General features: G+C 45.3%; 1 protein-coding gene across 2 annotated transcripts in view; it reads right to left on the reverse strand.

Moving 5' to 3' along the window:
- The window catches only part of SEZ6L (seizure related 6 homolog like), a 1,547,572-nt gene that overhangs the window by 73,194 nt on the left and 1,449,132 nt on the right, over nt 1-25,246 (reverse strand). For both annotated transcript variants that reach the window (XM_069214699.1, XM_069214700.1), the window contains exon 14: nt 20,102-20,134. In XM_069214699.1, coding sequence (XP_069070800.1) covers nt 20,102-20,134 — 33 coding nt within the window. The remainder of the gene's footprint in view (nt 1-20,101; nt 20,135-25,246) is intronic.

The following is a 25,246-nucleotide window of genomic DNA, read 5'->3' on the forward strand; positions in this document are numbered from 1 at the left end:
GCCGATTTCCATACAGATCACCTTCGATCCATGCATGTTCACATGGATTTTGATGCCCAGCGATGTTGTAGGAGAAATCCGTCGGAACGGTGATGGAAAACAGTGCTGCGTGGGGTTTGCGTCATTTTCAGCAGCCGCAAGCGGGTGTTGCATCGTTTCTCCAGCCACGAAGCAGGTGATATGTCAAAAGCAGTTGCGAGGCGGATGGTGTGTCGTTTGTACACCCGTTTTTGCAGGTGATGCGTCAAAATCTCCCCCACACGGCTCCCTACGCATGGATTTCAGTCCTTGTTCTACCAACATCAACTTTTAAGGGCCCAGGGACTGGATAGGGCACCACTTGGCAGGGCAGGAGTCCTAGCAGAGAGTCCAAGTGCTGGCAGAGGAAGTCTTTGATGGCCCTGAGACTTCAAAACAGGAGGCAAGTTCAAACCAAGCCCTTGAAGATTCTTCACAAGCAGGAATATATCACAAAGCCCACTCTTTTTCCTATTTCAGGCAGAAGCAGTAGATGCAGGCTAAACCAGCAAAGCACAGTCACTGGCAAAAGGGCAGTGTTCCTCCTCCAGCTCTTCAGCTCTTCTCCTTGACAGAGGTTCCACTTGGTTCCAGAAGTAATCTGAAAATCTGGGGTTTTTGGTCCACTATGTATACCCCTTTCTGCCTTTGAAGTAGGCAAACTTCAAAAGAAAGTATCTGTTGGTCACAAGATCCTGCCTTGCCCAGGCCTGGTTCCAGACTCACACCAGGGGGTAGGAGACTTTATTGTGTGAGGGCAGGCACCGCCAATTCAGGTATAAGTGACCACTCCTCCCTCCCCTGCAGCCCAGATGGCCCATCAGGATATGCAGGCTACACCCCAGCTCCCATTGTGTCACTGTCTAAAGGGAATTCACAAACAGCCTAACTGTCAGTCTAGCCCACACAGGGAATACACAAGCAAGCAGAGTCGGAGAATGCTTTAAGCAAGAAAATGCCCACTTTCTAGAAGTGGCATTTTCAAACTGACAATTTAAAAACCAACTTTACCAAAAGATCTATTTTTAAATTGTGAGTTCAGAGACACCAGACTCCATATTTCTATCTGCTCCCAAAGGTAAACTGCAATTAAAAGATATTTAAAGGCAGCCCCCATGTTAACCTATGAGAGGGATAGGTCTTGCAACAGTGAAAACCAAATTTGTCAGTTTTACACTGTTAGGACATGTAAAACTCACCAGTACATATCACAACTTTAACATACACTGCACCCTGCCCCTGGGCCTACCTATGGCCTATCTTAGGGGTGCCTTATAAGTATAAAAAGGAAAGATTTTTTGGCAGGTTAAAAATGCATGCAAAGACACTGCAGTGGCAGGTCTGAGCCATGTTTACAGAGCAACTCATTTGGGTGGCACAACCAATGCTGCGGACCCACTAGTAGCATTTGATTTATAGGCTCTGGCCACCTCTAGTGCACTTTACTAGGGACTTACTAGCAAAATCAAATATGCCAATCATGGAAAAGCCAATCACACATACAATTTACACAAGGAGCACTTGCACTTTAGCACTGGTCAGCAGTGGTAAAGTGCCCAGAGTAACAAAAACAGCAAAAACAGAGTCCAGCTCACAGTCAAAACAGAGGAAGCAGAGGCAAAAAAAGACAGGGGAGATCATGCCAAGGATGCCAGGTCTAACACATGTCCCCTCCAGCTGAAAGTAGGGAGAACTCTGACTCGCATGTGTTGAGCAGAGGCGGATGGAGAAAAAATGCTAAAGGTCCCATATTTAAAAAGTTGAGGTCCCCTTGTGTGCTACTACAGAGTCTATTTTTGCAACCTGTCGTATTCTTTAACAACACTGAGTCCTGATGATGGTCTGACGGACCTCTGACTGCCACCACAGGCCGAAACATTGATATTACCTTCTCTTTTGACAAGCTGAATTGAAAGTCCATGATATTGCTTGAACTGGGATTGAAAACCAGGCAATTATTGTGCAGGACTGTGTCATGAGGCGGGTTATAACCCTTTCCTGGATCTTCTGTTGGGATTCAATCTTGTGATCTCGATGGGTATAGACAGTGTTGTTGTTTATGAGATGGACATTTGTTGGATTTGTTGTACATTTTTTTGAACTTCCTGAATCCTATTGAGTAATATTTGGGGTTTTAACAGTACGGAGTTGTCTTATTCATTAATTGAAGACTGGATCATATGTACACATACTATTTCTAAACAATTTCTCTAGGAACATTTTTAAGTGAGACAAGGTCTAACAATAAGTCATCATTTTACCCATGCGGGTGGTGGGTCACTACATGTCAAGACAGTAGCTTAAAGCAGCTTAAAATGCTGGCATAGAAATCTGGCTGGTCGACGGAGTTAGGAGAGAGAAACATTTATGTATGCCTCTAAAATGTGTTGGCTTTCACTGTACATATCTGGGTGTCTTTAATGTGTGCTTGCAAGGGTGCTTACTGAGCTCCTGATTTGGGTGCTGTTATCTTTAGGGGCAAGTAGGTCTGAGATTAGGTCAGCCGCAATGCATTTCCCTGTCCTCTGCCCAGTTTCTCTAGCTTTAAACGGCTCCTATATCCTCAAAACTTCACATGTGCCTACCACTGTGAAATCCATCAACAGCAGCACTGGGGAAAACACTAGAGGTATGCCAGAGCTCAATCCTGAGCTCCCATCTTGGCTGAGATCCAGGCCTTGCCCCATTACTCAGTGACTTTCTAAGGTTTTTTAATTTTTTAAATAAGTTAAAATATTGCTACCTTTTGGTTAGCAATCAGGTTTCTGGTTGGCTAGGGTATGCATCTGAGCCAGGCAGAACCCACCACTCTAGTCAGGGAAAGTAAGTTACACATCAAAGATAACCTGTGCTCATACCCCATAGCTTGGCACAGAGCAGTCAGACTTACCCCCAGAGGCAACATGTAAAGTGTTTGCGCAAAACACTCACACCAGCACCACAATAAATACACCACAAAAGAGACTCCACACAGGGTTGCATAAAACATGATTCTTATATTGTATATCTCCTTTGACCAAACTGACATGAATCATAAATAGGTTGCAAAAACTGCACTCACTGTACTAAGACTCTGTATTCTAATAATGTAAGGATCCAAATAGGGATACCTCCTAACATTAGTGAATTCTTATGATATGAAATGCAGCAGATTATACAAAGAACAACATATGAACCACCACACTAGTGCGAATAATGCAACTTGGTTTGGGGACCCAAAAGCATGAAGCACCATACATCACCATAAATGCACAGGTCACAAAATATACCCACAATAGCGTATGGTGCAGCACACCTTCACTCCTATTGTATGTAATATGGCAAAACTGGATTCCATGTGAGGCATAGGGGTACCTGCACACCTATTAGGGAATATACAGTACTCTCTGAGGAGCAAAACTCTCACAGCGCCTTACCGAATGCGGCAATATTTTACAGTGCCCCCTGGCCCAGCCCTAGGGAAGGAGCATGGGGGGGGGGGGGCATGACCGTGGTAGCGAAGGGAATACAATCCTCCTTGGCAGGTTTTTCCCAAAGGCCGTAAACCACAAGCGTGTGGTGTAGTGGCTTACACCAGTGCAGTTTTTACTCTCTGAACTGAGCAGCCGACGTAGGTTTAGAAATATACTATAATTGCAGGACTCAGAGTTCCACTGCAATCACGCTAGCCCAGAGACTTTTATGGTCCAGAAACTCTGAGGGAGCCAGGGCTAGACAGCAAGCAAGCTCCTGGAGAACATTAGGGGGCATATTTATGAAAAAGTGGCGCATCATTCATAATGCCTCCACTTTTTTAGTGCCAAGTTGTGTCCCCCTAATGACACCATGTGTGTGCCGTATTTTGTATACAGTGCTCCATGGCGATTGTGTCCACATTAACATCATCATTTATAGTGCTAATGTGGTGCTTTGCTGGAATAGCGCCATAAATTATGATGCTAATGCAGCAAAGCACAGGGAGGCCCATTGTTTTCAATGGGAGTGTCACCTTAACCCCTACCTTAAAAATGGTGCAGTGAAATCTAGTGAATTTTACTGCACCATTATTCTGGGCCTCCCTACATGGGCACGCCCCCTTGCATACATTATGCCTGGCACAAGCATAATGAGGAGCAAGGGTTTACAAATTGGCGCAATGCTTGAATTGCACCACTTTGTAAACATGGCTCATGGGAAATGCCACTTTAACCCCACATTTGTGTAACAAAATATGATGCAAATTTGGCACAAGGTGGCACTATGGGCATCATAAATATGCCCCTAGTTGCGGGGCACAGAGGGAGATAGCAAGCAGCAGGCCACCACATAAGGCAGCTAATCCCAATCATGGTTCCTCCTGACAAAACAGCAGTCCACTGCCAGAAAATAAACAGTGAACAGCTGGCAATAGGTTAACAAACATGAAAGCAATCCAGTAAGTCTTTTAGGCCACCCAACCAGTAGTGGCTACAAGTCAACAGCAGAAGAGCAGTCCAGATGAGCCCGTTGTGCAGTGCAGCAGCCCTCTGACAGAAGCTCACTCCCAGTTCCAGAAGTGCTCTAAAAAACATAGGGTCAGGTGCCATATACTTCTACTCAAAAATATCTTTGATGTAAGGGATGACTTCCATCCCAGCCCTGGCTCCAGACTTCAATAGGAGGTAAATCAGCCCTTTGTGTGAGGAAGGACACAACCTATTGACATGTAAGGTGTGAACGACCTCTCCCAGCGCAGGAAGACTCTCAGTATGCCGATGGAGGCAGATGTATCTCCTGTCACTCCCAGCCCCTCCTGTGTTGTGCCTGTCTGGAAAGCATGTTCAGAGTGTAGCTGTCACTCTGCCCTAGATGTGAATTGGAGTCAGGCTGCAAGCACTACAGTTATAAGCCTAGAGAAATGCCCACTTTCCCAAAGTGGCATTTCTAAATAGTAATGTAAAATCCAACTACACCAGTAATCAAGGTTTCTCACTACCATTCCAAACATACTAAACATTGCAACACTACTTCTTTAAGATTGGAAATTACCAGTTAAAAAAATGGAAGGGAATTACCAATGTTAACCTATGAGAGAATCAGCCATCGCAGTAGTGAAAAATGAAATAGGCTGTATGTCACTACTGGGACATGCCAAATATACAGGTTCATGTCTTACCTTTTACATACACAGCATCCTGTCTATAGGGCTACCTAGGGCCTACCTTAGGGGATACGTAGGTGCAGTAAAAGGGGAGTTTAGGCCTTGGCACATAGTTTGAAATGCCAAGTCAATGTGGCAGTAAACTGCGCACACAGGCTCTGCAGTGGCAGGCCTTAGACTGGTTTGAAAGGCTACTTCTGTGAGTGGTGCAATCAGCGCTGCAGGCCCACTAGTAGCATTTAATTTACAGGCCGTGGGTATATGGTTTACTACTTTACAAGGGACTTACGGATAATTTAAATATGCCAAACAGGTTTTAACAATTCATACCATGTTTTAGGGGAGCGAGCACATGCCCTTTCAGCACTTATTAGCAGGGGTAAAGTGCCCAGGCCCCTAAAGCCAACAAAAAGAAGGTCATAAAAATAGGAGGATGAAGGCAAAAACTATGGGGATAACCCTGCTGAAAGGGCAATTTCTAACACTTACTCACACACAACTCCACATTAACCTTTGTTTTTCAGTGAATATATTACCGCAGTCGCTATTCGCTAGTTATAGGTAGGTTCACATTTCCAAAGGAAATTGAGTTTTTGGTTTGCTAATAACTTTGGCATCATTTGATGAATCTTCACAAAACTTTTCAAGAGTAAGTTGATCCATTTCAGTTTTTTTCCGGAAACTTTCGGAGAGATCCGCTAAGCATGAAGCTAGATAAAGGAGGGAAGGCAAAACATGTTTTTCCCAATTTCCCAACAAAAACAATTGAATTGAATTAAACCAAATTTTAGTAGGAAGCTTAGTACTAGCAAGATCCCAGATCTTTGGTCCAAAAAATTAGCTTTTTGTGATTTGAGGCAAATCCAATCTGCAGTTTTTGGGAGATTGAGGTTAAAATGTATGTAAATATAGAAAAGCCGAGGGTCCTCAAATCCAACAGATCAAAATAAATTACCTGATTGGATTGTACCCTATGAATAAAGATGTGGCAGCAGTCATTTTATGACTTGGGGACTCGGTCTCCTGTCCTGTGAAAAGCAGAAAAAACTTATAGGGGGCAGTGAAGGGATACCAGACCCTTCTTAGCCTGGTGGGGAGCAAAAACCTTAAGATTTTTTTAACTGCCCCATTCAGATCCGCTGTCCCAGTAACTAAAAGTAAGTCCCATGGGTAGGCCAGGGCTAGGGATCTGGCTCAACTGCTTTTTTGGGGGAGGGGCTGCCCCCCATCACCCTTTGAGTTATTTTTAGGCCTTGGGGACCCTATTTGTTTGGGGAAATATTAATATGTATGTGGAGGGAGAATGCCCCCCACAAGCCTTTAGAAGGCCCTAGGGACTCCATCCCCCAGGGGCCTGATAATATCAATGGGGAGAGTGCATGCAGCTCCCCTCCCGGAGCCTTCAGAAGGCCCTGTGAAGCCCATCCCCCAGGGCCACAACGAAGGATTCCATGGGTGTCCTGGTCCTACCATGGACACCCACTGCAAATTCAGGCCTTGGTGCTGTGGGGGGAGCTCCAGGGCCCCTGCAGTCCCTGTCAGTTCCCATGCTTTTACCCATTCATGAGTGCACTGAGAGCCAGTAGCATTTGATTGCTCCTGCCTGTCAGGAGCAGCTTTTCTCTGCTCTGGCTGGGTGGGAGCAAAGCTGCGTTTCCTGCCCGCAAGAGTGTTGGCCCGGAGTTAAAGTTCTCCCCTTCCATGCTCTTGTAGGCAGTGCCCCTGGGGATGGTGTCCCTAGAACAATGCTGCCATTAGACCATGGTGAATGGGGTCCTTACGGCCTATGGATGGCTCAGGAAGGGGATCCCCATTCCCCATGCCCAAAAATAAAATTTCAGTCCCTGGGGGATGGGGTCTCTGGGGCCCTCAGGAGACTCATTATAAAATGGTTATTATGAAATAAACAAAGCAATCTGCAGGACTAGCACGAAGAAACTCCCGGGTAGTTGGTTCTGTCTGGATATGCATTGCCATTTCGCCTTGTTACGGCTTGTAGTGTCAGTAGACAATGTGCTTGCTTTCAGTGCCAGGGTCTGCAGCTGCCTGGTATGATTAGGCAGTGTGGTATACCACGTAGTGTTTTTGTCTACAGTGTCACTGGCCTCAGTGCCAATGTGCTGTTGATTAACTTGGAGAGTGTTTGTCTTGGAGGGGTGTGTCAGAGGTTACAGTGTGAGGGACTTCAGCGTCACGCTGTGACGTGTGTGCTGTATCAGTTGGAAATGCATTGGCATGCAGACACAGTACACACAGTGTCAGCTGTGTCAGCCACATACCTTGACAAGATACTTCAAAATGGCACTGCACAACTTGGTTCTGCACACCTTGGCACTATTCAGTACCACTGTTGTTTGGTACGGACTACTCCAAAACTGCACAACCTGACCACACATGTTGATCACTTAAACGTGGCTGCTTTTTAAATATATAAATGTGATAAGAAATTATAAAAAATGCATTTGAAGAGCTCATGGTTATTATTCCACTTTGGTAAGAGAAATAAATATGTGAAACTCTTTTTTGGGGTAGTGGAGTTATGCACACCTATATACTTTCTCAGCATTTTAAGTTACAAGAAGCAGATATTCTTTTATTTCAGAGTAAATTTCACCTCAAATTTGGTGATCTGGGGTGTCATGTGCTCAATGAAAATATCGAGATGGCGAAATTCAATGAAATGAAATATGTGACAAGAATATCGGAAGGCTAGTACACATTTTCTATACATAAATCCACATTTCTGATGGATACAACTACCTGTGGATTCCTCACCTGATGAATACTCCCATGGCGCCAGCATTCAACGGAAATCTTCTTACTAGTCTCTGCACGTCGACGAGGACGTCACTCTAGCCCACGCGACGCCGTCTGACGTCATACAGGCAATAAGAGGTCCTCGCCGACGTGCCGATGACAGTTCCCTTTTTTCCGTGCATTCGAAACGGTTATCTTCGAGGGAGCTACTGTTACCTTCGTGGTTACAGTGTATTGTCTGCTGCGTAGTCTTCTCTGCGGTAACAATGTCTCAGAGGAAGTCGGGTTTCAAGCCCTGTCGAGAGTGTGGGGGCAAGATGTCAGTTACAGATCCTCACTCCGACTGTCTATGGTGTTTGAGCTCCGACCACGACGTCTCGACTTGCGATTCATGTCAACACATGAATCCGAAGGCCCTCAAAGAGCGTGAGGCCAAGTTATTCATGGCAAAGTCAAAGAAGAAGGAGAAACATCATAAGAAGTCTTCTTTGCCAAGGTCTCACCGGCGTCATCGAGACTCCCGGCGCCGTAGAGACTCACAACGTCACTCCAGCAAGGAGTCTCGTTCGAGGTCACCTTCGGCTCGGCGTCGGAGGACTTGGGAGGTCAGCCCCACGGTCACGCCGCATCCATCGACGCCGTTGCCCTCTCCGGCGTCACCGACTTCGCCTGGTCAGGCGTCAGTGATTGAGGTGGTGCAGCCTCTTGTGTTTTCTCCGGCGTCGCAGACGTCGAGGCCGGCGTCGGGGTCGCCCTCGATCCAGGCACCCCAGTATCCGGCTTTTCCCACTCCTGGAGCCGATAGTACCGCGTTTCTTAATGCGATGTATACCATCTTTCAGCAGATGGCTCCAGGAGCTGCTCCGGCTGGTCCTTCGGGGCCCTTGGCCTTTTCGTTGGGTGATCCTGCGCCTCTTCGGCCGGCACCCTTTATGCCCTTTCTCCCTTTTGGGAATCTGGGCTCGGCGCCGGTGCCGGCGTCGGTGGCCGCTCCGGTGGCTTCGGATGTTTCGGCCCCGGAGGTTGCCCCTCCGTCGATGTCAGGATTTTGCCCTGTGACTCCGGTTGGTCCATCGGCTCCAAAACCTCGTCCTCCGGCTCCTGCCTCGGCGCCGAAGCTGCCTGTGGCGCCGGACGCGGCGTCAGATGCTTCTGGAGATCGGCGCCGTTCTTCGACGTCGGCGGAGGCCATGTCGACTCCGCGTATCGAGGAGAAACTTCATTCGAGGAGGCGTGCTCTCCGTCTTTTAGAAGAGCAAGAGTACCAGCGAGTCCTAGAGGAGGGAGAGATTGAGGACTCTGGAGACGGACTGCATGGTCTGGATACAGCCAGTGGGCTGGACACTTCCCCTGAGTGGGACCTTTCATCTCCAGGGGAATATACGGAGGAGGCTGCTTCCTTTCATGCTGTGGTGAGGAAGGCAGCGAGCTTTTTGGACCTGCCTTTGCCGGTGGCAGAGGCAAAGCAGAATTTGCTGACAGAGGTATTGCATCCGGCCTCTGCTGCAGCTGAGCCTCTCTTGCCATTTAATGAGGCTTTGCTGGATCCGGTGTTGGAGGTGTGGAAGAAGCCGGTGTCTTCCTCGGCCGTTCATAGGGTTGTGGCCAGGAGGTATCGAGCTGCACCATCTGACCCTGGCTTTCTCTCTAGACACCCTACGCCGGAGAGCTTGGTGGTGCAAGCCTCCTGTTCCTCAAAGTCAGCGCCTGGTTCCTTCCCGACGGTGCATGGAGACAGAGACTCCAAGAAACTGGATGCGCAGTCCAAGAAAATATTTTCGTCATGCAGTTTGGCGTTGAAGGCCACCAACGCAACGTGCATTCTGGGGAGGTACATCCATGCGCTGATGGATGATATTTCGTCTTCATTTACGGAGCTTCCCCAGGGTCTCTTGGATGTGGTCTCGGACGCCCAGGCTGCCGCGACCCAGATTATCCAGTCTGGGCTGGACACAACCGACTCGGTGGCCAGGGCGATGGGCACGGCTGTGGTGGCAAGAAGACAGGCCTGGCTCCGAAACTCAGGGTTCTCTGCGGATGTGCAGTCGACCCTGCTGGACCTCCCGTTTGATGGGGACAGACTGTTTGGAGCCAAGGCAGATTCAGCCTTGGAACGATTTAAGGAGAGCAGAGCCACAGCCAAATCGTTAGGACTGCAAGCTCCTTCTTCCTCTGCCTCTTCTAGAATTTTCAGCAGGTTTCGGGGATTTGGGCGTGGCTCTTATTCCTCTTCCTTTCGGGGGAGGTTCCAGCAACCCGCCTCTTCCCTCCCCTATAGGTCATTTAGAGGGAGGGGGAGGGGTGGGGTCCGTACCAGAGGAGCCTCTCAACAGCACTCTGCCTCTTCCTCGTCCTCTGGAGGGGTGCAGCAGGGGAAGCAGCCTTAGGCTTCCACCGTTTCCCACTCACTCCTCTCCTGTAGGGGGAAGATTACAGCATTTTCTCCACAAGTGGAAGTCTATCACAACGGACACTTGGGTTCTCGGCATTGTGGGAAAAGGCTACGCCCTTCCCTTTCGGGAGTTCCCGCCCCTCATCCCGCCCCGCCCATCTTATTGTTCAGAAGAACACCTCCTGTTGCTAGAACAGGAGGTTCATGTCCTCCTTTCAAAGGGCGCGGTAGAGTTGGTCCCAGAGCAGGAAAAGGGTCGAGGTTGTTACTCAAGATACTTCCTGATTCCCAAAAAGGATGGTCAGTTGAGACCAATCCTGGATCTGAGGATCTTGAATTGGTTCCTCAAACAGGAAAAGTTCAAGATGCTGACCCTAGCACAGGTGCTTTTGGCGTTGAACAAGGAAGATTGGATGGTGTCTGTCGACTTGCAGGATGCTTACTTTCATATCCCGATACTCAAGTCGCACAGGAAGTATCTCCGGTTTGTGGTAGGGTCGCAGCACTATCAGTTTGCGGTCCTCCCGTTTGGTCTTACTTCAGCACCTCGAGTCTTCACAAAGGTGATGTCAGTGGTTGCGGCGGAGCTCAGAAGGAAGGGGATAGCAGTATTCCCTTACTTGGATGACTGGTTGATCAAAGCCAAGTCCCCGGAGCTTGTGTCGCATCATCTGCAGTCAACAACCCAGTTGTTGTTCGACCTGGGCTTTTCGGTGAACGTGCCCAAATCTCACCTGGAGCCCTCTCAGCGCCTCCTGTTCATAGGGGCAGTACTGGATACAACATTGAGTCGAGCCTTTCCTCCGCCTCAGCGGATTCAAGATATTCAGGAATTGGTTCCACTGTTTCGAAATGGAGCGGTAGTTCCAGTCCTCAAGGTCCTTCGTCTGCTCGGTCTGTTCGCCTCCTGCATTCTGTTGGTCACGCATGCTCGCTGGCACATGAGGGCTCTTCAGTGGTGCCTCCGAAGGCAGTGGTCTCAACACAAGGGAGATTTAGAAGGTACTGTCAAGATCTCCAGAGATGCTGCTGTGGAATTGAAGTGGTGGATTGCGGGCAACAATCTTTCACAGGGAAAGCCGTTCGCGCAGTCGCCACCAGTGGCCACGGTAATAACGGATGCCTCCACCCTAGGATGGGGAGCTCATCTGGGGGATCTTTAGATCAAAGGGCTTTGGTCTCCAGAGGAACAGGTGTTTCATATCAATCTGTTGGAGTTACGGGCTGTACGTTTGGCTCTCAAGGCCTTCCTCCCATCCCTTCGTGGTCAGTCGGTACAGGTCCTGACGGACAATACTACCACGATGTGGTACATAAACAAACAGGGAGGAGTAGGGTCGTACCTTCTCTGCAGAGAAGCTCTTCGGCTATGGTCCTGGGCAAAGGACCATCAGATTTGCTTGGTGGCAAATCATCTGGCCGGGGTCTTGAATGTACATGCGGACAGTCTCAGTCGCCAATTCTCGGCAGACCACGAGTGGCGTCTCCATCCAGATCAAGTCTGTTTAATCTTCCAGATGTGGGGGTTTCCTTGGATAGATCTGTTTGCCACTCGGGAGAACGCGCATTGCCCGTTATTCTGCAGCCTCCAGTATCCGATGCAGGGAGCGTTGGGGGACGCGTTTCAGATAACCTGGTGCGACCAGTTGCTTTACGCGTTTCCCCCCATACCCTTGATTCCTCGAGTGTTGAGGAAAATTCGCCAAGACCGGGCCCAAGTCATCTTAATAGCTCCGGATTGGCCAAGGAGGGTATGGTACTCCGACCTTCTCCAACTCTCACTGTGCCCTCCGCTCCATCTCCCTCTCAGGGCAGACCTCCTCTCGCAGTCGCAGGGGCAGGTTTTACACCCCAACCTCCAGAGTCTGCACCTACATGCTTGGAGATTGAACGGGGCAACCTGAGTTCCTTCTCTCTCCCGCCTGATGTAGTGGATGTTATCTTAGCGGCCAGGCGACACTCCACTAAATCTATCTACGCTAATAGGTGGTCTAAATTTGTTATGTGGTGTGGATAGAGACAGATTGATCCCTTACATGCTCATCTGTCACATGTTTTGTCTTTTGCACTGTCTCTAGCGCAGAAAGGTTGTGCAGTAGCTACCATTAAGGGTTATTTGTCGGCCTTGTCAGCCTTCATTTGTCTTCCAGACCAACCATCGTTATTTAAATCCCCTATTGTTCTCAGATTCTTGAAAGGTCTTCTGAATCAATATCCTCCAAAACCATTCGTTATGCCTCAATGGGATTTGTCCTTGGTCCTGACTTTCCTTATGGGGTCCCCTTTTGAGCCTATGCATTCTTGCCCCTTAAGGTATTTGGTTATTAAAACAGTATTCCTGGTAGCTATAACATCTGCAAGGAGAGTGAGTGAGTTGCAGGCCTTATCGGTTAAACCCCCTTATATAACGTTTTATGGGGATAAGGTGGTGTTGAGGACCAAGGCTGCTTTCCTTCCGAAGGTTGTTTCACCCTTCCATTTGGCTCAGACAATCACTTTGTCCACGTTTTATCCTCCGCCTCATCCTTCAAAGGAGGAAGAAAGACTACATCGCCTGGACCCAAAAAGGGCGTTGAGCTTCTATATCGACAGAATGAAGGATATCAGGCTGGAGGATCAGCTGTTTGTCGGATACGTGGGCAAGAGGAGAGGAAAGGCAGTCCACAAGAGAACACTCTCCAGGTGGGTTGTTCTTTGCATTAAAATCTGTTACTCTTTGGCAAAGAAGGATCCGCCTGAGGGCATTAGAGCTCACTCCACCAGAGCTAAGTCGGCCTCTTCGGCCTTGGCTAGGGGTGTTCCTGTGGTCGACATCTGCAAGGCCGCAACTTGGTCGTCCCTTCATACTTTTGTGAAACATTACTGTTTGGACTCTGAGGTCAGAAGGGACGGTCATTTTGCACGGTCAGTGCTGCAGGATTTCTTGGTTTGACCATTTAGGCACCCACCGCCGGGCGTGGTACTGCTTTGGGACTCTATTCATCAGGTGAGGAATCCACAGGTAGTTGTATCCATCAGAAGAACGAGTTACTTACCTTCGGTAACGACTTTTCTGGTGGATACATTAGCTACCTGTGGATTCCTCACGGTCCCACCCGCCTCCCCGTTGCCTTTTTGGTCTCTCCAAGCAATCCTTGAGTGTGCTCCTTTTGGTCTTCAAAGTTGCAATACATTTTGCATGTATGATATTTGTATATATGTGTATATTTATATATAAATCTATATATATATTGGGTATATACATGATTCGTATGTATAATTATATTTATTTGTTAAAAAAAAAAAAAAAAAAAAAGAAGGTTATATTAAATCTACAGCTATTTTATTGCAATGTTGTGTGATTTACAATATTAAGAAATGTTGCTTTGCTCTTTCATTGCATTGGGTTATTATTATTCTCATGCACGTAAAAAATGTTGGTACTGTCATCGGCACGTCGGCGAGGACCTCTTATTGCCTGTATGACGTCAGACGGCGTCGCGTGGGCTAGAGTGACGTCCTCGTCGACGTGCAGAGACTAGTAAGAAGATTTCCGTTGAATGCTGGCGCCATGGGAGTATTCATCAGGTGAGGAATCCACAGGTAGCTAATGTATCCACCAGAAAAGTCGTTACCGAAGGTAAGTAACTCGTTCATTTGTACCTTGACTATATATGTATTTTCAATGTGCATAGTTGTGAAATTAAGAATAGTAATTCTATACTTCCTCGGTATGCATTTACCTTGTGATATTTTGTCCCTCAAAATTCTATCCGTAGTATTCTGATACCACGATATTCCTATGCTGGGGATTCCTTAGCATAATCATTTTTTTCTTGTATACAAACACTGTAATTCTCCATTGTTAGTGAAATAAATTACCCGACACCATTAACTCAAAGGCTATTTGTTAATTCTTCAAGGTCACAGTACTCTACTCATGGAGAGGGCACAGGGCCAAGGGGGAGTAGAAAAGCTGGAGCAATTTAACAAGTCAATGTATTTAAGGCTAACTTTTTCCAAATGCAGTAATTACTGCTGCACCTATTGAACTGGCAATCCAAAACAATGTCATGGGATCAATAAGATTAAATGTTCATTTATAAGCATGGCATCAACCAATAAAACCAGTAATTATACTTTCCAAACGAAAGTCTGGATCCAATCCACAGACGGCGATACTATTTAGCGAATCAATAAATTCTAACTGTTGAAAGTCAACTTCCTAGAGCAGATTCTAAATATGTACTTTACTGCAGTACACCAGCAGGAGATGCCACATTCCAAATTGGCATGGAAATCATTCTATGCAAAATAATGGACTTGGTTTTATGGATGAACAACTGAGCAGAGCAACAATTAAAATGTGACTTGAAGAAGTTGGTAATTCAAACCAAGGGACATATTTCAGCGTATTAGCAGCATTGTGATCTGTTTTTTATTAATTGGACTTGCTCCATATCTGGCATCAAGCTTTAGTGCTGAAATGAAGTGTAGGCATATTTCGGATAATGAGAATTAAAGCAAAAAAAAATTAAAACACAGACAGCAAGTTTTATTTTGGGCAGCTATGCCCGCACAGTTTCACATTCGGAGAAACAACACTGTGTTTAAGCAAAACGGGCGCATATCTGGTGTTGGAAGTGACCTTTCTGCAGGGTCACCCCCAAACTTTTTGCCTTCCTCCTTCTCTTTCTGACCTCATTTTTGCTGGCTTTAGGACTCTGAGCACATTACCACTGCTTATCAGTGCTAAAGTGCATATGCTCTCTCCTTAAAACATGGTGACATTGGTTCATACCCAATTGGCTTATTTAATTTACTTGTAAGTCCCTAGTCAAGTGCACCACATGTGCCCAGGGCCTGTAAATTAAATGCTACTAGTAGGCTGCAACACAGGTTGTGCCACACTAATAAGTAGTCCCCTAACCATGTCCCAGGCCTGCCTCTGCAGTACCTGTGTGTGCCGTTTCACTGCCACTTCGACATGGTGAATTGCCATGCTTTACACTCCCCTTTTTCTACATATGTCCCCCTTAAGGTAGGCCCTAGATAGCCCATAGGACAGGGTGCTATGTAGGTAAAAGGCAGGACATGAGCATGTGTGTTCTATACATCCTGGTAGTGTCAAACTCCTAAATTCGTTTTACACTGCTGTGAGGCCTGCTCCTTTCATAGGATAGCATTAGGGCTACCCTCATATACTGTTTGAGTGGTAGATCCTGATCTGAAAGGAGTAGCCGGGTCATATTTAGTATGGACAGAATGGTGATATAAAATCTTGCTTAATGGTGAAGTTGGATTTTATATTACTGTTTTAGAAATGCTACTTTTAGAAAGTGAGCCTTTCTCTACACTTAAATCCTTCTGTGCCTTCCAATCCACATCTGGCTAGGTTTAGTTGACAGCTCCCTTGTGCATTCACTCAGACAACCTCAAACACAGGATGCTCAATCACACTTGCATACATCTGCATATTGAATAGGTCTTCCTGGGCTGGGAGGGTGGAGGGCCTGCCACTTACATGCCAAAGGACAGTAGCCTGCCCTCACACAATGGACTGTCACACCCCCTGCTGGGACCCTGGCAGACAGGATTGAGCTGAGAGGAGACCTTGTGCACTTTTAAGCCATTCTTTGATGTCACCCCCCTTCAAAGGCACATTTGGGAATTTAAGCAGGGTCTCTGACCTGACCAACTTAGACACTTCTTGACAAGACACTCTTGTCACAGACAATTACTGGTGAAGAGAACCTGAACCAGAACTGGCAACCTGCCAAGAAGAATTTCCTGGCTGCCCAAAGGACTCACCTGACTGATTTCTCAGAAAGACTGCTGCCTTGCTGTTGTCCTGCTGCCTTGCTGCTCTCTGGCTGTGCTGAGGAGTGCTCTCCAAGGGCTTGGATAGAGCTTGCCTCCTGTTCCCTGAAGTCTCAGGGCCAAAAATACTTCATTCCTGCAAGAAGAATTCCCGGTGCGGCGAAAATCGAAGCACTGCCTGCCAGAAATGACGCACAGCCTGCCTCATGGTGAAAAATTCACTGCACGCCGAACCGGAACGACAAAGTCTGACTTTGCTAGGAGAAGATTGACGCAGTGCCAGCATAGCAACTGGAAATTTGACGCACAGCCCACTGGATCGACACACAGCAGAGCCGGAACGACGCAGCCCGACTTCCTGAGAGGATGCGATGCAGCTCCTGCCGTGCGGTAGCAATTTCCACGCAACACCCACCGGATCGACGCAGCCCTTGTGACTTTGTCCTGTCAGTGCTGGATTTCAACACATCGTCCCTGGGGTGTCCGAAAACCATGCAACCCGAGGAGGATCCAAGACTGAGCGCCGGAAATCTACCCAAAACCTTCCCTGCATGAAAAATAAATGACGCATTGCGTGCGTGGCTCGAGAAATCAACGCACTCCTCCCTGTTTTCCACGCATCTCGTCCTCTGTGGTTCTTTGCAGAGATTTTTTAATGCAAACCAGGTACTTTCTGCTTGCAAGAGACATTTATTGCTTTTAAGAGACTAAAGACACTTTATATAATTTTTACAGTGATATCTCAACATATACTTATTGCATCTTAATCGTTTTGCCCTTCATTTTATATTATATATTTTTCTAAACACTGTGTGGTGTATTTCTGTGGTGTTCTACTGTGTTATTGCATGATTTGTTGCACAAATACTTTACACATTGCCTTCTAAATTAAGCATGACTGCTCAGTGCCAAGCTACCAGAGGGTGGGCACAGGATAATGTGGATTGTGTGTAACTTACCCTGACTAGAGTGAGGGTCCTTGCGTGGACAGGGGGTAACCTGACTGCCAACCAAAGACCCCATTTCTAACATCTGGTATCAATTTTCGTGGGCTTTTTTAAGTTTAAAATGACATGGTTTTGCTCGTTCACAAAATAATTTAAGGGAGTGCAACCCTACTTCGTTGGTCTTCATTTTCTCAGTGTATTCAATGATGATGCTTCAAGTAATATTTGATTGTCTGGGTTATATTCAGAGTTTAATTTGACCCAGTGGTTGTCCGTGGGGGGCACCAGTACTTGTTATTGGGGACCAGAATTTATTTTTCCATAGCGGATATTTACTGAGTGCAAGAAAAGGAAAAAAGACAGAGGAATAACAAGATGGCAAAACCGTGAGAGTGAGAAAGGTGGGCAGAAAGTGACTACAGGATTTGGTAGTTGGCTTGCAACGTTTAATTACACCAGTCTCTGGCTTTTGAGCAGAGCTTTGGGAACCAGTACTTTTTCTTTCACAAATGAAGCACTGGTTATATTGGTTTCTATTTTATGACCAGCACATGCAGCTGGCACTGTACGTTTTATATTGAGTTTTTAGAGTTAGACACATAATATCAAAGAAAGATTATTTTAATGATAAAAATCTTCTTGATGTTAGGGCATAAATGGTGTTTTGGTATGTGTGTGATATAATAATAACGACATTTATAGAGTGAACAGCTACTCATGAAGGAGTGTCCCGGTGCAAGCAAACAGAGACTGCCGGGAAAATTGTGATTTGTTTTTAGCTATATTTGAGGTTTGCAGAGGAGTCTATGTAAGAAAATGTTGGGGGATCCGCGCAAGCCACACCTCCCTGGAATCCCCCGGGTGTCTAATTTTAAAAAATGTCTGGGTTTGGTAGGTTTCCCTAGATGACCGCCACACCCGGGATCAAAAATGCCCTCACCTGCAAAAACAGGTCGTTTTGTAATAGATAATTTTGATGTGTCCATTTGGGCCATTTCCTGTCCCGAGCACTAGGCCTACCCACACAAGTGAGGTACCATTTTTATCGGGAGACTTGGAGGAATGCTGGGTGGAAGGACATGTGTGGCTCCTCCTAAATTCCAGAACTTTCCATTACCAAGATGTGAAGAAAAAGTGTTTTTGTTTGCCAAATTCTGAGATTTGCAAAGGATTCTGGGCAATAGAACCTGGTGAGAGCCCCACAAGTCACCCCATTCTGGATTCCCCTAGGTGTCTAGTTTAAAAAAATGCACAGGTTTGGTAGGTTTCCCTAGGAGCCAGCTGAGCTGGAGGCCAAAATCCACAGCTAGATACTTTCCAAAAAACATGTTGGATTTCAATGTAAAAATGTGATGTGTCCATGTTGTGTTTCTTGTCGCGGGCATTAGGCCTACCCACACAAGTGAGGTACCATTTTTATCAGGAGACTTGTGGGAACACAGAATAGAATACTAAGTGTTATTACCCCTCGTCTTTCTCTACATTTTTTCCTTCCAAATGTAAGACAGTGTGTAAAAAAGACATCCATTTGAGAAATGCCCTGTAATTCACATGCTAGTATGGGGACCCCGGAATTCAGAGATGTGCAAAGAACCACGACTTCTTAACACCGTATCTTGTGTCCATTTTGGAAATACAAAGGTTTCCTTGATACCTATTTTTCACTCTTTATATTTCACCAAAGGAATTGCTGTATACCAGGTATACAATGAAAACCCATTGCAAGGTGTAGCTCATTTATTGGCTCTGGGTACCCAGGGTTCTTCATGAACCTACAAGCCCTAAATATCCCTGCAACCAGAAGAGTCCAGCAGATGTAACGGTATATTGCTTTTGAAAATCTGACATTGCAGGAAAACGTTAAAGAGTAAACCGTGAAGGAAAATGGCTGTTTTTTTTTACCTCAATTTCAATATTTTTTTATTTCAGCTGTTATTTTCTGTAGGAAAACCTTGTAGGATCTACAAAAATGACCCCTTTCTGAATTCAGAGTTTTGTCTACTTTTTAGAAATGTTCAGCTGTTCGCGATCCAGCATTGGTTTCACACCCATTTTTGTCACTACCTGGAAGGGGGCTAAAAGCGCAAAAAATAGTAAAAATGGGGTGTGTTCCAGTAAAATGCAAAAATTGTGTGGAAAAATGTGGTTTTCTGATTGAGGTCTGCCTGTTCCTGAAAGCTGGGAAGATGGTGATTTTAGCACCACAAATCCTTTGTTGATGTCCTTTTCAGGGAACAAAATCACAAGCCTTCTTCTGCAGCCCTTTTTCCCATTTTTTTTATTTTTTTTAGGATGACATTTCACTCTGGGTACCTCCCTAGGATCCCTAGGATGTTGGTAAAAAGGATGCAAATTTTGGCGTGGGTAGCTTAAGAGGACAAAAAGTTATGAAGCCCTAAACGCAAACTGTCCCAAATAGCCCAACAAAGGCCTGGCACCTAAGGGGGAAAACGCCTGGCAGCGAAGGGGTTAATGGGTTTCCTCCTTATTCTTGTTTGAAATGGATTTGAAGAATTCTGCTTTCAGCATGATTTTTGACTGGATAAGTTGGTTGTAGCATTCCACTGCTGATGTCAAGGCACTGTTTGTCCTTTTGCAAGTTTCTTTGTTGTCTGGCACTTAGCATTTGATGCAAGTTCATCTTCTGTTCCCTCTCCTCCCTCCCCATGCTTCTCCTCTCTTCTCACAGATAACCCTAACTCTCTTTGCTGCCACTCTTGCTTCAACATATTGTATTCCCCCAGTATTTCCCTCTGCCAGTGCCTCTTCCTGCAACCTGCTGCTCCATTCTTTTTCCCATTACGCCTCTGTCCCTACCCGTCTTTCTGCTCCATGACGCCTCCCATTTCAGTCTCTCTCCCCACTCCGGTGTCTCCACCCAGCTCATCTCTCACTTCATCTCGTTACCTGTTAAGCTATGTTGTTAACTAACTAAATATTGAAATAACAGGAACATGAATTCAATAAGAATGACGTGACATATCGTGGTGCAGGAGATGCCAGTTTATGTTGCTGATACAGTTCATTATGTTTTATGAATTATCATTATATTGTACGTACACCACTCACCTTCTAGTGCATGTTCAAAGCTGTCCTGATTAGCTGAAGGAAAATGAAAAGAAAATAAACATTTTAAATTGCACTTCTCCCAACATGTTTGATATACGTATCATTATCCTCTACAATGTTTGTACATTTATCATTACATTGCACACCACATCACTGCGATCAGAGGAGTTCAAGGGCAGACAACATTTCCACGTATGATAAATTAAATCGAAATACAAGAAAACGGCTAAATAGCTGGGGGTGATGTATTTCCCAAGAATGTAATCAAAAAAGGAAAGGCTAAGAAAAACTCAGAACAGCAGTACGTGCAGATGGTTTCTTTTCAGAAATTAATACTGCATACTTTCACGCATCACTTATGATTTCATATCATTGCTGTACTGTGCATGCCCTTACATGTTGTAAATATTTGGTGACCGTAATTTATTTGTTTATTTTTTAGTTTATCGTGCTACATCTAGCCACTAGGTTGCCTAAGATCACCAGAGAGGTTGTACAAATATAAGGAGATTTATGAAAAATTGGGTTTTTGTGAAACATTTTAGATGGATAACAGCCATGTCTGAAGTTGTTCCATCAATACCAATATTCTGCTCAGTGGTGTTCAGCAGAAGGAAACCCTACTTAGTTCAATTGTCAGGCGTTTTCTGAACAACAAATGATGGTTCAGATGATAGACTGTGTTTACGGCATTTCACAGTCGTAGTCCTTGAACTACTAAGTCTCTACCTTCATGCCTCATTCACCTGAAGCTTTGTTGATTGATCAAAAGAGTTGATGTTGAGTGCAGGGTTCTGGTGTAATGAGAGGCCATTTTCTTCCTGAGTTCACAATGCCTTTGGCCAAGGGAGTGCTATGGTCTGTGCAGAGATATATGAATTTAATCCTGGTATTTTGGGAAGATTTTGACGTTGTTTCAAGATGGGCTTGATATGGTTGCTCTTGCAGAAATAGAGGCATATGATGGCACCTCTGAAGACCCCCTTTAGATGTTCATTGTACTGTTTATCAGATAAGAGTGTGACCTAGCTTTCATTCTCCTATTTTACCATCTAATGTTTACTCTATAAGAGTAGGGCCAGGAGCCGGTGGGAGGATGGCAGGAAGTGCCACTCTCTTTACTATACTTTTATTTGTTTCTGTTCTTTTTAAGGGATGTTCTACATCTCAATTGGTTTATAACCCTACACCATGCATTCATATTTTTTTTACTGTTAGAGGAGCACCCTACAAAAATACAAATAAATACATTAAAAAGTAAATAAAATCAATACAGGAAACCTGAAGCATGATCGGTGCTGGGAAGGCTACAAAGTGTGGCACTCGCAACATTGAATAAATAGTACCAGGCAGTAGAGGGAGACACTTTGAGGCCGACCTTTGGCAGCACAACAGATGACAAGTATTGTGGGCTGTGAGAGGGATATAAAAGACGAACACACATCAACCAATATGTAATCGAAGTTCGGACAGGCACCTAGAGGTCATGATAGTTAGAAAGCAAGATGTGGCTAGACAAGATAACGGAATAATGATAGTCAGGAAACAAGGTATATCAAGACAATATTATGAAGTAGTGATACTCGGAAAACAAGATATAACAAGGCAATATTATGGAATAATAATAGAGAGGGATTAGGAAAAAAATCATGATTATGGCGGTGAGAAGAAATGATATGTAAGTAGTGAATTGTTAAATCCAAAATCTGAAATTACAGTCTTTATAGTTCTAATTGGTATTAGAGATATTTCAGCGTTTCTTTTCTCATTTGAATTACTCTTTTTCGTAGGCCTGCTGTTTTTTTACATCCTCAAATTGAGCCAAAAAAATGATCAGAGCTATTACATTGTATTCACAAATATTTGGTACTCCAACAGAGCTCTTTTATATCACGAGTTACCATCTACACATAACAAGGACATGTTGAGGATTTCCCTATACTTGTAAAATCAGGGGAGCCTAGAGCGTTTTTGTACTTGTAAACTGAGTGAACTCCACAGGGCTTTTTATAAGTAAAAAATCTTTCGGACTCCAAACGGGTTCTTTCACGACCCTTTCTAAACTGCTAGTTTTCTTTCTTTCTTTCGTTCTTTTATTTTATTTTTTAATCAAAAAGTGTCTGAGTATCCGTGCATCATGTAAGCTTTGATGGGAAGAGAGAAAATGTGGCTTCCTAGTTGTAAAGCTGACAGGGACATATGATTGTTTTCAATACTTATTTGGTATCTTCCTATGTTGCTGCCAGAAACCTGCAGCTTGTTACGCCATTATTATAATTACTTTGGCATCCAAGACTTCCATGATATACATTCAAAAGTGCTGAATATTGATTGGGAAATGATGCAATGTTAAGCTGTAGATTTAGTCATTTAGCCTGATATACTAATGGGGGTTTCAAGTGTTTTGAGTCCAAACATATTAAGAATAGTTATCACAAATAGGCCAGGGATCCCCCTCCTCGCAGACTTACCAATATTACGAAGGACAGTAGTTTGTGGGAGGAACATTACCTCAGAGTACAAGATTATGAGGGACAACATGCAGGTAAGGTTGTTTCCACACTGATTCTTGCAAGATATTCTCCATTTTCAGTGGGATTTTCATCCGGACATTTTGCCTGCTTTTAGCAGACAAAGTGCCCACTCTGTAATGTTCCAAGACAACTTGAAATTACCATAGTGCTGCTAATTCTCGATACTGGCCCCAATGGGAAGTACAGGCCAATTGTTATGGGCCACTAAGTAGACATTGTTTGCTGAATTGTTTATGATGGAACACCACTACGTTTGTTACTGATTTATTTATTGTAAGTGTGTTTGCTTTGCAGCGTGGTATTTGTGCCTCTTATTGCCTGCAATTCTTATCTGGTGGTAGTTTAAAAAATATTTTCTGTTAGAAATGGGGTCTTTGGTTGACAGTCAGGTTACCCCCGTTCAAGCAAGGACCCTCACTCTAGTCAGGGTAAAAGAGAATCACCCTCAGCTAACCCCTGCTTACCCCCTTGGTAGCTTGGCAGAGCAGTAGGCTTAACTTCAGAGCGCTAGGTGTAAAGTATTTGTACCAACACACACAGTAACTTAATGAAAACACTACAAAATGACACAACACCGGTTTAGAAAAATAGGAAATATTGATCTAAACAAAACAAGACCAAAACAAAAAAAATTTGACATACACAAGTCAAGTTATGCATTTTTGAAGATTAAACTCAAAAATAGCGCTTAGAAACAAAAATGCTTTGATGAGATGTTAACACGGCATTGTGACGGAGTCGTTCCCAACGAGCTGACACCAGCGGCGCCGGACACGGAGTCGTGTAGACCCCCAAGTAAAGTACCTTTGTTGAAGGGTGAAAACAAGCCGATGCGCGAAGTTGGGAATCGCGGCGTCTGTGCGAAATTTTGAATCCGTGCACTTCGAGCAGCATCGGTCACGACGTGGTGCGGCGACTTCCACGGAGTCGCGGACTTCAGCGAGCTGCTGCGGCGTCGGGCCTGCGAAGAGCGTCGCGTTCCAGCGAAGGTCACGGCGTCAGGTGCAGGCGGCGTTACCGGATTCAGCAGCGGCGTCGGTCCGAAGTCGTCCGAAGTCGATTTCCTTGGATTCCACCAGCTTTCCTTTCAAGGGCCCAGGGACTGGATAGGGCACCACTTGTCGGGGCAGGAGTCTCTTCAGAGACTCCAGGTTCTGGCAGAGAGAAGTCTTTGCAGTCCCTGAGACTTCAAACAACAGGAGGCAAGCTCTAATTCAAGCCCTTGGAGATTTCTACACAAGATGGAAGGCACACAAAGTCCAGTCTTTGCCCTCTTACTCTGGCAGAAGCAGCACTGCAGGAAAGCTCCACAAAGCACAGTCACAGGCAGGGCAGCACTTCTTCCTCAGCTATCAGCTCTTCTCCAGGCAGAGGTTCCTCTTGGTTCCAGAAGTGTTTCTAAAGTCTGTAGATTTGGGTGCCCTTCTTATACCCATTTTAGTCTTTGAAGTCATCTTTCTTCAAAGGGGACTCACACCTACTTGTGAAATCCAGCCTTGCCCAGGCAAGGCATCAGACACACAGCAGGGGGTTGGAGCCGGCATTGTCAGAGGCAGGCACAGTCCTTTCAGATGAGAGTGACCACTCCACCCCTCCTTCCTAGCAGAGATGGCTAATCAGGAAATGCAGGTTACACCCCAGCCCTCTTTGTGTCACTGTCTAGTGCAAGGTGAAAAACAACCCAACTGTCAAACTGACCCAGACAGGGAATCCACAAACAAGGCAGAGTCACAGAATGGTTTAAACAAGAAAATGCTCACCTTCTAAAAGTGGCATTTTCCAACGCACAATCTTAAAATCAACTTTACTAAAAGATGTATTTTTAAATTGTGAGTTCAGGGACCCCAAACTCCACATGTCCATCTACTCTCTAGGGGAATCTACACTTTAATCGTATTTAAAGGTAGCCCCCATGTTATCCTATGAGAGAGACAGGCCTTGCAACAGTGAAAAACGAAGTTGGCAGTGTTTCACTGTCAGGACATGTAAACCACATTACTATATGTCCTACCTTATCCATACACTGCACCCTGCCCTTGGGGCTACCCAGGGCCTACCTTAGGGGTGCCTTACATGTAAGAAAAGGGAAGGTTTAGGCCTGGCAAGTGGGTACACTTGCCAAGTCGAATTTATAGTGTAAAAGTACACACACAGACACTGCAGTGGCAGGTCTGAGACATGATTACAGAGCTACTTATGTGGGTGGCACAACCAGTGCTGCAGGCCCACTAGTAGCATTTGATTTACAGGCCCTGGCACCTCTAGTGCACCTTACTAGGGACTTACTAGTAAATCAAATAGGCCAATCATGGATAAACCGATTACATACAATTTACACGGAGAGCATATGCACTTTAGCACTGGTTAGCAGTGGTAAAGTGCTCAGAGTTGAAAAGCCAACAGCAACAGGTCAGAAAAAATAGGAGGCAGGAGGCAAAAAGACTGGGGATGACCCTGCATAAGCAAAAGTCCAACATTTTCCCTGTGTAGGCTTAGTGAAAAAGAAAGTAAACCTCCCTAAGAATCTATAGTTTAATATATTCTGAAATCTCTAACCTTCATCTGTCACCAAGTCCTAATAGTAAATATACTGAAGATCATGTGGCAAATA

Source organism: Pleurodeles waltl, chromosome 11, assembly GCF_031143425.1.
Source record: "Pleurodeles waltl isolate 20211129_DDA chromosome 11, aPleWal1.hap1.20221129, whole genome shotgun sequence".
Lineage (NCBI taxonomy): Eukaryota > Metazoa > Chordata > Amphibia > Caudata > Salamandridae > Pleurodeles > Pleurodeles waltl.